Below are 13,473 nucleotides of genomic sequence, written 5' to 3'. Positions count from 1 at the left end.
GAATTCTGGAAGCTGTGGGATCCTGAGTTTCAGAGAGGGCACAGTGCAGGGCATTTAAACTACACTTGAGGTCTGTCTCTGGGCACGTTTGCTGTTGGGTACAGAGTGGCACATCTGGGACAGGAGAGCATTTTGTGTCAGGTGCTGGCAGCCCCACATCCCTGGGGTTTGTTGTGGTGTCAGGGGGATGTGGCTGCTCTGGCCTGGCAGCAGTGCAGAGGAAAGAGGGGTTTGCAGCATTAGCATGCAGATCTGCCAGAGAGGAACAGCAGGATTGCTGCCTTGGCACAGGGCTCCTGCAGAATCCCAGGAGCTGGGTGTTTGCATTCAGTCAGCCCTGCTGGGGTGAGGGGCCTGACCACTACCAAGTTGCTGCCTTGGATCTGGCACTCTCACACTTGGATGCTGGTTCCTGTCTTGAGTCACACTGGAGAGCTGTGCCCTTTTCTGGGAGAGGTGCACATCCATGGATGCTTGGCTGTGCACTTTGCTGTCAGCTTCCCATCAAAAATTTCTCTTGTTTTCTGGTCCACATTTCCTTTCTCTGCCTGCATCCCTCAGAGAGGGAGAGAGCCTCTCTTCTCCTCCCAGTAACAGCTTGCTCCCAGGAATGTTTGTTTTCCATTTCCTGAACTGCATCCTGCAGTCTGATCCCAGGAAAGCTGGAACACGTGCAAAATTGCCCTTTTGGCCTGAGGAAGTTTATTCTGTCGTGCCTTTGGTGCAAGGGGCTTGTCCTGCTCTAGAGGAGCCAAGTGATGGCAGTTCCAGTCAAATATGATGTGTTGGCAGTCAGGAAACTTCATGTAGAAATCCATGCTGGAATTCATGAGAAGTTCATTTGGTTGCCTTTGTTCACAGCTGCTGAGTTTGGTCTCTTCTCTGGAGAGATTGGGGTGATTGGGGGTGATTGTGGATCTCGTGGTCTCCTGCCCTGGGTGTTTTGGGGAAGTGCACAGGGGAGCTTGCAGCTTCACTCTGAAACTGTTAGTTTAGAGTTTGGGGAGAGTTTTTCCAAATAATTCCGATGGAAACTGGCAGTGGGATCTGGCCTGTTGTACCTGGAAGCCAAAAAAAAAAAGGAAGGGAAAAGAAAAGTAAGGAAAAAAGATACGTGATAGATGTTAGAAAACACAAAATTAAAACTGATTTGTTCTCCCCACCACACGGCGCTCGCTGGCTGCTCTGACTTTAACATCTTTATCTGGATTTTTTTTTTCCTCTAGTAATATTGAGAGGATTACCTTTGTTGGCCCCTGGGTAGTTGCTGTGTGATTTTACTGTTATTAAATCTATTGTAAACTGCTTCATTATTCCTGACTCAAATTCTCTCTTTCCTCTAATCCTCCTGCCTCCCTGGTAGAAATCCTGTGGCAAGAACCCTCAGGAAGTCCGGGAGAGGGCCACAGTCCTGCAGACAAAATTTGAAAATCTCGTCCACTCCAGCGAGGGGACTGTCCAGTGGGCAAAGAAAGGTCAGTGAGTTTCCTTCCACTCATCCCACGAGGGCTCAGAGGAGCTGCCAAGGTTTTCTTCTGGGGCACAGCATCAGGGAAAAGGCCTGGAAGAAACATTTTGGGGCCGTTGGGCTCTGCAGGGGGCTGAGGCAGGCCCAGAAGGCTTTGTGGTGATATTAAATGTTAATTTCTGGCGTTCTCATATTATGTGCAAATGAGATTTAGTCTTGGCTTTCAGTGGGATTCACATCCAAGGGCTTTGACCCAATCACAGGAGTGAGTGGGTTGTGTGTGTTAGGCTGGGAAGAGGATGGGTGACTTCCCACACCACATCCTGCTGCAATTCCCATCAGATGCCTCCAGTTCACCCCAGGGGTGAATTTGAAGCCTGAAAGGCAACACATAACCCTGACCAGGAAAGGATCTTGGATTGGAGACGGTTGACTGGGATGGGAGATAAAAGAGAGAGGGGCAACAACTCAAAAAGGCAGGAAGAATAAAAACTGGGATGGACTTGATGCTTGTAGCTGTGTACAGGTCTGGGGTTTGATGTGCCATCCTTTCCAAGCAGGTGTCACTGAGCAGCATGAGAGACTCTGCTCTCTTCCTCTCAGTTTGGAAAATGGAGTGGAAGACAGATTTGGGAGAAAGGTTAAAATCTGGCTGGGGATGTGGTAGGAAAAGGAACCCCAAACTGTCCCCTGAGAGGAGCCATAGAGGTGGTGCAGGGTAGGCACTGTGGGAAGTCAGGCCCCAGAGCTCCTGGGCAATTACTGGGAATTTGAGTGTGAGTTACTGAGACAGGACCACAAAATGCAAACCCTTTATGAGAAAGACTAAGCCATTGCTGCTCACAGTATTAGGATGGAGCCTTTCCCCTTTTTTTGAGTCTCCTCTTCCCACATCTCCCTGATTGTTTTCTTTCTTACCTCATTGCTCTGAGTCAAGCCCTGCTCTCCAAGCTTGTGTAGAAGTTATTTCAGTTCTGCAGCATTTCCAGTTTAAGAGGATTCTGGTGAGATGAATTTTAATGGTCTGCATCATTCTGGGTCCCTGCTGTGTGCACCTGCATTCAGGTGTGGGACAGGTGTGCCTCGTGTGCTCACCTGCTGAGAGCACCTTCCAAGGGGCCCAAAACCATGTGGGGAAATTGCTCTTGGAGTTATACAGTGTTTGGAGAAACTGGAGAAGGAGAGGCTGTTCTCAAGATCATGTTCAGCATGAAAATTGTTTGGAATCTTGAGAAGTGATTGTTCAGGAGGTCGAAGGTGCTGGTTTTTTCTGAAAGTTGTGCTCCCTTCTCAGGTGATGACACAGCAGAGCAATCAGAGTATCTCCTGTGACTATCTGCTTACCCCAATTATTCTGCATGCTTTTTTATTTATGTGTGGCTGTATTGAGGGGCAGAGGATTTGAAATTCTGCTGTTTCACTCTTTGTTCTCCCCCTCACCACTGCACATCCCTGGGCTGAAATCTCACCCCACCTCCAGCTGTTGCAGTGCTGATTTCAGTTCCTTGGGGTTTTCAAACACCTTCCTCCTGCAGTGGAAGTGTTGGACTTGCTACACAAGGAGCTTGCACCCATTTTCAGGTGTGTGGTGTAGTTTTGCAGCTGCCCTTTTAAATCCACAATCTCAAAGCATGTGACTGGCACGATCATAATCTTTCATTCTGCATGGATGAGCTTCTTGCTGCTCCCTTGGGATTTCTTGTGCCCCATGCAAACTTCTAACCTGAAATGCCTGTGACAGGAACAACCAGAGAATAACTTTGGTCACACCTAAAAACCCTCTGTGGTTCCTCTCTACCCAGTGTCACTGTGCACACACACACTTGTTGCTGACCTCAGCATTAATAACTTCTTTAGCCACAGAAAAGAAGCACAGAAAATACATCAGGAAATGCTGAAATGTTGTGCATCCCATTTATCTTGTAGAGGAGCACTCCACCTCTTTTTCCAACTCTGCTATCTACATATGCAAATTTTCCACTGCTGAGTGGCTTCCATAAGCCCCTCTTCCTCCCCTCTGAGCCAGGCATCATGAATAATTAACATGGCAGCTGGCTTTTGCTTTCATGGCAGACAATCAATTGGAAACTGTGCCAGAGATGCATTTGTTTCTCTCTCTTTTTCTGTTTTTCCCCGTTTTCTGACCTAGTCAATGTTAATAAGCAATGTTTGCACTGCAGCCTGCTTTCAAAAGGCGAGTGGCTCCCTGCCCACTCTCCCCTTCTGCCTCTGGGTCCCGTGGTTTTCACACTCAAATCAAATGGTTCAGGGAAGGTGCTGCCCTTCAAAGTTGATTGACTGATCAGCAGTGAGCTGGGTGGGAGGAGGGGTCTGGCTGGGCCCTGCTACCTGAAGGATGAACCTCAGCAAGAGTGGAGCCCCTTTTGGGACGTGGAGGATGCTCATCCCGAGGCTTTGCATGGTGGTAGGTGCTTCATTTTGGGGCTGTGGGGCCAGAAGGAGCTCAGGAGACTGATCCTGAGTTACAGAGAGGGTAAGGAAGCAAACCCTGCTTTCCTCTGCTCATTTCCCAGTTTTACAGCAGTTGAGCATTTTGCCTCCTCCTTTCTGTCCTCAGTGCCTGTGTGTGGAGAGGCACAGCAGAGTCACAGGAGCCCAGGTCTGTGGCACAATGCTCAAATCCTGGTGGTTTTGGTTCCTCCTTCCCTCCTGCTCCCACCTGCCCTGGCAAAGTGCCTCCCAGTTTATCCAGCCCTGCTGAGGCCCTGCCTGGGGCCAGTGCTGGGAGCTGGCTGCCACCTGTGAGCAGGTTATGTCACCTGTCTCCCTTTCATATCCCATTACCCCTGGTTAAAATACCAACAAACCAGCCCATCTAACCCCCATCATACATAGAACACACTGGCTTTTTTCTTTTCTTCCTTTGATTTTCCACACTTGCATTTCCTGGAGAAAAAATGGGGATGCAGGGGTGCAAAGGACCAATCTAAATCCTCTGTCTTACATGGGTAAGAGTCCAAATCCCACTCCGAGGCAGTACATGTTACCTTAGACTTGTGATGGTGTGGTAAAAACTCTCAACAGCTCAGTCAGTTTGTTTCTGTGGCATCAAGATAAGGAACCCTGTACATGAATTATGGCCTGACCAGCACTGTTACCAGTCTTTGTGAGTTGTTTTCCTAAAGCTCTGTCTCTTTGATCACAAAATCATAAAAGAATTTCAACTTTAAAAAAAAAAGAAAAATCCAATAAAGCGTTCAGTATCTGGCCACTCTAATTGCACATAAAAGCCAGAAAACATGGCTCTGGCAACACTGAGAGGTCTAAAGACCTGATAGTAAAGATTTTAAAAAGAATCTCATCCACAAAGGTCTTCATTTCAGTCTCATGGGTGCTGTAATGAACATCTCAGCTCTGAGCTGCTGGGAGGTGAGCAGGTTCCTGGGCTGGCACTGTGACCTGCAGCTCCAGCTCAGCTCTGGGTTAGTGCCTTGCAGCTCTCCCTGCTTTTGTGTGCTCTGACTCACAGCTGGATCTGGCAGATGTCTGTCAGGACTTGGGGAAGGGGGGAGCCTTTGACACTTTGGATTCTCTAACTCTGATTTGGGGAGTTGGAACCAGCAGCTTTTCCTCTCTGCGTGGCTGGGGGAGGTGAGCTCAGCCTTCATAATAATGGGATTTTTATATCAGCCATTTCAAATGCTGTGAGGCAGACAGCTGTATGAGCTCCAATGGGACTGAATTCAAAGCAGGAGCAAGTTCCTATTGTTCCCTTTGAAGAGTTACACCTTCTCTCATAGGTGAATTTGACCAATAACTTTATGAAAAAAAAAAGCAGCAGAACAGGAGTTTTGAGAGCATTTGAGCTGGTTTATAAGCCCTCAGAAGGATGGCCTTCAGACAGGAGACTGAGACAGTATTTGGAATTTAGCATTCTCTTTTTTGGGAAAACACAGGTCTCTTGGTGCTCAGAAGCCTCTAAAAGAGCAGCATTGTGAAATTGGGAAGAAGGTGCAAAAAACTCAATCTTTTCTTCTCATCGATTGGGAAAAGGAGTTCGCTTTGCTCAGTAAACAGAGCTTTGATGGATTCCCTGGGTCCTTCCAGGAGCTGATCTGCTAAAATGACATTTTTATTACTGTTCATAAACTCCAATCTCCGGCTGCTGCCAAGAGATTAGACATAAGCTGTGGGCAAACTTGCTGGTCTGGTGGCTCAACAGGCAAGGGCAGGAGAGGTGAGAGTTTAGAGCTCACTGCTGCCGGAGTGAGAGGGAGAGGAAGGTGCAGGAGGTGCTTTGGAGTGAGGGCTGGGGGCACACAGGAGGTTTAGCAAGCAGAGGAGCAGCAGGGGATTGAGGGGAGGCATTTTCTGAGCTGCAGAGTTTCCTTCCTGGAAGTCCCTCTATTCCCAGAGCAAGGGCCAGCCCGGGTGTAGTGAACGTTCTGGGGACGGGGAGGAGCAGAGGTAGTGCTCATATTAGTGGATGATTGTCTTTAGAGCAATGAGCCCTGAGGGAAGGGCATTACAGGAATATAAAGATGGGAAGGGAAATTTGCACACAGTTCTATTATTTTTCCCTTTTGAGAAGGTGAGCTCTGTTCTCAGTGTGCTGATGAGTCAGGAAATCCATCCGGCTCTCAGATATTTATAAGGGACTAGCTGGTAACTGGTGAAAAATGCATGGACTACTGGGACTCTAATATCAGAGGAGTCTTCCTGTGCCATCTCCATGCTTCTCCTTCTTCATCCCTGCATCTCTGTTCTCACTCTCCTCTTATCTGCTGCCACTCAGTGTCAATGACTCTGGAGAGAAGTGCCACCAACTCAGCTTTTGTGGCCAAAGGAGCAGCCTTGCAGGAGCCAAACCCAGTGCAACTCAGTGGAGCTTTGTTTCAGTTCCTAACACCTCCCCAGCACCTACCTTCCCCTTTTGGGATTGTACCAGTACTGTGCAACCTTCACAGGTTTTTAACATGCCAACCTTTTCTGCCAGCTGCTGACCAGAAGGTGTCCCAAAGGACCAGCCCCGTGTCCCTTCAGCTGCAACAGCTGAATCTTTAAGTGTGTATATTTATAAAAAAATGCAGCAGCAAACAGAATTCACTGGTGTTTTTCTTTCCCCTCAGCACTGCAGTCATTCCTTTGTGCCTATACCACCTATCCCAAGGACCTCAAGCACATCTTCCACATCAGATCTCTCCACCTGGGTCATGTGGCCAAGAGCTTTGGGCTGAGGGATGCCCCCCAGAACCTGACTGCTCTTCCAACTGCAGGCTCAAAGAGGAAAACCAAACCAAAACCAAAAAGGTAGGTCAGTCTGATGTTCCTGAGCTGTGCTGTGCTTTGCTCCTCAAGGTGGTTGGGCTTGCTCCAGGAACTGAGTGTAAAAAAAGCAGATCTGTTGGTAGAAATGATCCTTCTGCAAACCTGGAGGTGTGAGTAGCTCTGGCCAAAGCATTTCTGCAAAATCCTGTGGGATCTCTCCTGAGAACAGTGTGCAGCAAGCCCAGAGCTGCAGCTCTGTCTCCTCTAGTGTGTGCTCAGGGCTGTTCTGGGTCCTGTTCTGTGTAAGGAGCTGGAGACTCCCTGGTGCTGCTGGAGGAGCCCCGAGCCCTCTGCTGTGCCTCTGGGGGAGCTGAAGGTGCTCAGTGCATCTGATCCTGCCTGCTCTGGGCTGGGTCCACAGGACAGATAATCCTCTCTTTTGGGATCACAGTGCTGAGGACACGCTCTCTTCCCCACTGCAATGGCAGGATTCAGTAAAATCATTGCAATAATTCAAAGGAGGAAAATCTTTTTTCTTTACCAGCATCAATTGTGACTCTTTCCGTGTAATTGTTGCTACAAACCCTGTTAGCAAATCAGCCATGCAATTAAAGCACTAATCCACATAATTGTTCCAGGGCTGGGCACTTCTCTTGCACATGCACCTATCCTGTGAAAAGAAAAAAAAAATGCAAGGGGAAGGGATTTGAAAATAAAAAGTTGGAGCCTGCATTGTCCTGCTTTCAGCAGCCACCAGGGACAGGCCACTGCTCTGCCTCCTGCTCCAGCTGACCCTCCTCAGCAGATGGGCAACAGGATGGGAATGCCCCTGTGAGCAGGGGATTTAAGGGAGCTTTATTTCGGGAAGAATAGCCTGATTAGCTGATAAAGAGCATGTAAGATGGTATGGGGTGGGCTTTGATGTCTTGCTGGCCCAGCAGGGTGTCAAGCTATGACTGACAGTAGCGTGTCACAGGATTACTTGGCCTGTAACAATGCCTCTCTCTGTTCCTGTGATGTTGCTACTCTGTTAGAGCTACTTTTTCCCTTGTTACAAACCTCTTTTAGATGGGGGTTCCTCCTCCCCAAGTCTTCATCCCATTATAGCACAGACAAGCTCAAGATACAGTAGGTATTTACACACAGGGCGTGTGGGGCTGGGGGATGTGGAGGTGTTGGAACAAATGGTCTGAGAGTGATTTGGGAGCTCATTTGCACGTGGATCACAGAACTGCAGCTCAAGGAAAGTGGGCAGACTTTGCACAGCTCTGTCACGGCTCAAGCTCCAGATTTCAAATCCGGGAGCATCTGCAAAGTTAAGACCCTACAGAAAATAGCCAAAGTTGTGATGTGCAACAATTGTTCCTGCCTGTGAAACTTGGCTTTAATCAGCTTTTCCTGCGTGTGCTTAAAAAAATAAATAAATAAAGAGAGAGGGTATATTAGTATTTATAAGGATAGTTTAGAGAAAGTGAATATTGATTCAAATTCAATCTGCACTTGCATAAATCCAAGATTATGCTATTAACTTAGAGAATTGCTCTTGATTTCACACTGACAAAGCAGAAAGCAAAACTTAGCCTGCCATTTAGAAGACAAATGGTTTCCAATTGTAAAATGCAAGGCTTGAAATGATAACAGCAGAGTCACAGAGCAATCTTTTTAATTATATTTCTCACATGATGCTGTGAGTGCTGGTTGTCGTATTACACATTGTCTCCCAACATCTGATACTGGTTTTTAATCAGGCTGCTCACCAAAGCCTCATCTCTCAGCACCTGCCTAGAGAATAAAGAGCAGGCACTCCAGGTTGAAAGTGGGGTAAAGGCAATCATTAAACGTTTCCTTAAGAGGACAAAGAAAACTTTTCTTTTTTTTTGAAGTCTCCTTTTGTGCTCGGCGCCTCCTTGGAGAGCCTGCTGGGGGAAGGTGAGACAGCGAGAGGGAGCAGCCAGGTGTGTGATGTTTCAGTGCTGAAATGTGGGAGCAGCCCTCTCCTCATTGCCCATGTCCACTTCCATGCATTTTTCAGAGGTCTTTGTGCAGACCAGCTGTCCCTTTAGCTGTAGTGGATCTCACAAAACCCGATCTGAAGACGGAAAAATAATTGCCGGCGATGTTTTCAGAAAGTTGCAACGCTGTGTTGAGGTGAGAGATGAGCCCATGAACCAGATACTGCATATTGAATTACAGCACACAGCTCAGTCAGTGTCTGGGCTCCTGCTTTGACTGCAGGCTGGAGGCAAGGAAGCTGATCCCAGCTCCACTGAGGGATTAGCTGTCCTTGCTGCACCGTGGAGTCGCAGCACGCCGAGGAAGTGGCTGACAGGCCAGATAGACTTGTCTTGTAACTCCTTCAAAATGCAAATACCAAAGACCCACTGCCATTCCAGCATGCATCCCTGTGCTGCTCAGGCATTCTGGATCAGCTGAGGGTCTGCTTTCCCTTTGAAATCAGGCAGGCCAGTAGTGTGTGTGCCCCCAAAGGCTTTCACTGCAGTGAGCAGTTGCAACTTAATTTGGCTTTTTTGTGAGTTCAAGCCATCACAAAGAAAGGTGACTCTAGTTCAGCTGATTCTGTGGAACTCCCTGCTACAGGAATTTCTGATGCAAGAAATGCTCAGAAATATTGAATTTACTTATGAGAGTCAAGAATTTCTACAGCATATGCAAAAAGTGATATAAAAACAAAGGTGAAAACCCCCTTGTGCTTCAGAGTTTAAGCCCAACCCTCAAGTGAAATGGGATCAGGAAGAGGAGTTTGAGAGCTGTCCATCATTATCACAGTGCCATTGCTCTGATGTGGAGATGGGCATGGCCTGAAGGCTCTGGCTGCAGGATCTTTGTGTTAATTCTTCAGCATGGTCAGATAGAATCAGACAGCTCCTGGGAAACAGGAGCTCTGTGTCCTTCACATGGCCAGGGCAGCAGTTTCCTTTGGGTGCAAACTCGTGGCTTTTTACCTTCTTTTCCCCCTCACATCCTTGGTTCCACTTTTGAACATCTTGGCATTGACAATTTTGAAAAAATACAGGGCTTGTGACTCAAGGCTGCAGCTGGGCCTCCCTGCACAGCAATTCTCTCATCATTAGAAGCACTTTGCTTGCCAGTTTTTATGTGCACATTTAGAGCTTTCCTGATATCACTTAATTAGTCAAAATGCAGCTTTGGAATTCTGCCCACTGGGAATTTCACTTTGGGCAGTCTGCTCTAGAAAGCCAAACTGGAGCTTAGGTGAGAGCATGGGCAAATGGAGCCAAAAATGAGAGTAAGACATGGCTGCTGTGAAAGGAAACATCACCATCACTCTTCATTAAGGCAGTTCAGGGACACAGGTGAGTCCTGGCTACCACATCATGATGTTATAAAAGAAATCCTCGTATGAAATTAAAGTTTTATAGTTGTAAAACCCATCTGATTGTTTCCTGCATACAGCAGTGCCCTTTATTACTGTCCTGTTCCACTGTGGCTGCAGCACAGAGCCTTTGCTCCATCTCTAATCAAGTTAACAGTGCTTGCCCACAGAGCTGGAAAACCTCTGTGCTGGGGGCTGTGCACCAAAAATTATCATCTCTCTCTAATTGAAATATATTCTGTTCTCTAGGCTGGGAAAGGCCTGACAGAAGCAAGAATGCTGGGAGGATCCCAGCCTCCCAGTGCTGCTTTTGTCCTTTTTCCATAGCATGATGACCAAGGGATGGCAGTGAAAGTGAGACTGGGGTTTCTGTGTGGCTGAAATGCATTTGACTTCAGCAGGGCAAGGTGGGCTTTGCTGTTCAGCACATCCCAGTGTGGAGACCACCCTGCCCTGAGTGTTCTGGAACAGGCTTGGTGCTCATTCCATCAATTTTCCTTGATCTTCTCAAGCATCTGCATCAGCTGGGAGCAGAGGACCTGGGCCATCTGTTGAGCTGTCGAGAGCAGGGGAGGATTGCTGATGGATTTCTTGCCCCCACTCTGCAAAAACAACAGCAGCAAAACCAACCCAAACAGGGTTGCATTGGCTGCAGATGGTTCATCCAATGCTGGAAGTAGGAAAAGCAGGTGTTGCAGCAGCCTTGGCCCAGAGGTAACCCAGCTCTGCTGCTGGCACGGTGTCAAGGAGCTGCTGGAGATGCTGTCAGGCAGATTGATAGTGCAATCCACGTTGAAATGTTTTCTGATAAATGGAACTGCCTCCTCGGGTCTCCTCCAAAGACACACCATGGGTTCTGGGGCTGTGTGTGAGGACTTCACCCTCCTCCTTGCTCAGCTGGAGCAGTTTGGGAGCCTCTGGGTGCTGCAGATGCTGGGAGTTGGGTAAAGGTCACTGCAGCTGTGCACTGCATTGCAGCAGCATCTCACACAGCAAGACAAAGGAACAGGCAGTGCTGCCAGCCAGGCTCAGAGACACCTCCAGGAGCAAGCTCACCCACACTGAGGTGAAAGATGAGCAGGGGCATCTTCTGAGCCAGCAGATCAGTCCAAAGCATTCAGATTTCCTCAGAGATGGAGGGTTGGGCAGCACCAGCATCCCTGAGATCCCTGGTGGGGAAGGGGAGCAGCAGGCTGGGAACAGCTCTGCAAGTGTAGAAGGGAACTGAAGCTGGACACTTCTTCTTCCAGATGTTCCTCTCCTGCCTTTTCATCATTCAGTGATGTATTTAGTACAATTCACAAGTTTCTCATGTTCAGACAGGAAATAAAATCATTCCAGTTTTCTGGAGGATATGAGGTTTTTTTTTTTGTCTTTAAAACTTTGGCCTGGTCTTTTCCAGCCTTTCAGGAGATAACAAAGTCATCTGGGGATAGTTCCTCTTTTTCCTTGTTGTCTCTCTGCTGAGGGTGTTGGTACCAGCTTTTGTGACGTTGCAGCTTAATTACAGATGTGCACAGGCAGCTCTAAACCTGAGACTTTTATTCCTTCCTCTGTCTCAGTATAGAGACATGAGATCACAGCAAGAGATGCTCATCCTCCATGTGCTTTTCCAGTGATGGGAACATGGGTTCTGTCTGTGTTGCAAATGCATCTTTACATTTACAGCCTTTCTGTGAAGCTTTTAGCCACAGTATCACCACACAGCTCCCTTAAATTAACATCCCACCAGCCCTCAGCAGCAGGGAAAAAGCACAGGGAGCTGGGAGAATGGACATGGAGGCCAAAGAGATTAAAAACTTTGCCCAAGGATGCTCAGGGGGTGCGTTAAGGTCTTGCTCAGTTCTCCTGGGCTTAGTCTCATAAGCTTGGTGAGGGAAGGAAGGTGTCCTGTGGTTGTCCTGCTGCTCTGGCAGAGCCCCAGAGACTGTCACCAGTTGGGCAGAGAGGGGAATTTGCAGCTCTACAGCAGCAATCAGGGCCCTGACCTGCTGCAGCTTCCTGGTGTGCTGTCACTGCAGGCTGCTGCTGCTCCCTGTAGCTCTTCCATCTCGTGGTTGCACAGGGCCCTGACAGCTGCTTTTCTCCTGTCTGTGATGAGCACAGGTTCCACAGCACAACTCCATTGATTTTTGTGGCCCTGGGTTAGAGGGAGAGAGCTCCCTTTTCCCTGCATCCCTGCTTTTCTGCCTACAGCTGATCACCTCAGCAGGGAGTATTGATTTACTAATTGGGCAGCAATTTCACCTGATTGATAATAAAGTGTTGGACAACCTCCCTGCTGAGCCGCAGCTCAGCCCTGCAGCTACTGGTGGATTCCTTGTCCTTCTGCAGCAGACAGTTCCCTGTTGTTAAGTAAACTGGTCTGTTGCTTGGAAACCCAGGAATTACTGTAGGAAATGCTTGGAGACAACAATCAGAGTGTCAGATAGGAACTGCACCCACTGGTGCAGGGGGCTGAGCAGAGGATACCCCTGCACAGGCTGTGGGAAGGGAGCAAGCAAACAGCCCAGGCAGCCAGGAGTTCACTTCCCTGGTCCTCCCTGGGGGTTTGGCCATTGAATGCCTTGATCCATTGCTGCAGCCAGAATTTCTGCCTTCCCTTCAACACCCAGGGTGGGTTTGGACACCTGAAGGGCCTTGGAGGCAGTGCTGGAAGGTGTCACCTTTAGGACTGAGTGTTTAGGGCTGAGTCCCTGTGCTGTCACCAAAGCTGCTGTTCAGTTCAGTTCCCTCGTGTGCAGAGGGACAAACAGGTTTCTGTTCTGTTTTTCTGGGAACACCTGAGCTCTGTTACAGGTCCTTACTAGAACCTGCTCAGAGAGGTGCACCCTGGAGGTGTTCAAGGCCAGGCTGGAAGGGGCTCAGTTGGACTGGTCCAGGAAAGGAATGAGGTGATGTTTAGGGTCCCTTCCAACCCAAACCAGCCTGTGACTCTGTGGTGACGAGGAGGAGGGTGGGACATGCCAGCACCAGTAGCTGTGGACGCCCTGTTGTGCTCAGGACCATGGGAATGAGGCAGGGAATGACTGGTCCTGCACCCAAATTGTGATTTAAATAACTGAGGGTGAGCTTTGCCCAAGGTTATAGAGCAGGACAGTGGCAGAACTCGTGGTGGGAAAATGCTGAGTGGGTTTTTGTATTTATAGCTGGCAGTTTAGGGCTGCAGGGACATCCATGATGGAGTTTGGTGGCCATGCAAAATGCAGCTACTCTTGCAAAAACCAGTCTCTGGAGAGGGAGGCTGTGAGGTGCATGGGATGGCTGCAGGACACTGCAAGAAAAGAAAATCTGTTGGATCTGTTGGGTTTAGACTCATGACATTCTAATTTTCCCCTGGTTTGTTTGGGAGGGGGTTGTGTTTTCAAGCTCTGGATTTAAGCTGTGTTTATAAAATGTTTCCATTGTTCAATGTCATTGG

The 13,473-nt window shown here is 48.4% G+C and overlaps 1 protein-coding gene and 1 long non-coding RNA gene across 5 annotated transcripts in view; one reads left to right on the top strand and one right to left on the bottom strand.

Moving 5' to 3' along the window:
- Positions 1 to 13,473, top strand: part of DDX31 (DEAD-box helicase 31) — a 42,955-nt gene that overhangs the window by 28,715 nt on the left and 767 nt on the right. For 2 of the 4 annotated variants that reach the window (XM_064393998.1, XM_064393997.1), the window contains exons 18-19: positions 1,364 to 1,475; positions 6,559 to 6,739. In XM_064393998.1, the coding sequence (XP_064250068.1) occupies positions 1,364 to 1,475; positions 6,559 to 6,739 (293 nt within the window). The remainder of the gene's footprint in view (positions 1 to 1,363; positions 1,476 to 6,558; positions 6,740 to 13,473) is intronic. The other 2 variants (XR_010349146.1, XM_064393999.1) reach the window with 2 other exon arrangements.
- Positions 8,344 to 12,403, bottom strand: LOC135283333 (uncharacterized). Its single transcript, XR_010349153.1, has 2 exons — positions 12,300 to 12,403; positions 8,344 to 12,192 (listed from the first exon to the last, which is right to left on the bottom strand). It is a non-coding gene; the product is annotated as an uncharacterized LOC135283333 (long non-coding RNA).

This window comes from Passer domesticus, chromosome 18 (genome assembly GCF_036417665.1).
Source record: "Passer domesticus isolate bPasDom1 chromosome 18, bPasDom1.hap1, whole genome shotgun sequence".
NCBI classification, from domain to species: Eukaryota; Metazoa; Chordata; class Aves; order Passeriformes; family Passeridae; genus Passer; species Passer domesticus.
Note: the sequence above shows the minus strand (reverse complement) of the source record. Positions and strands in the feature narration are given on the sequence as shown.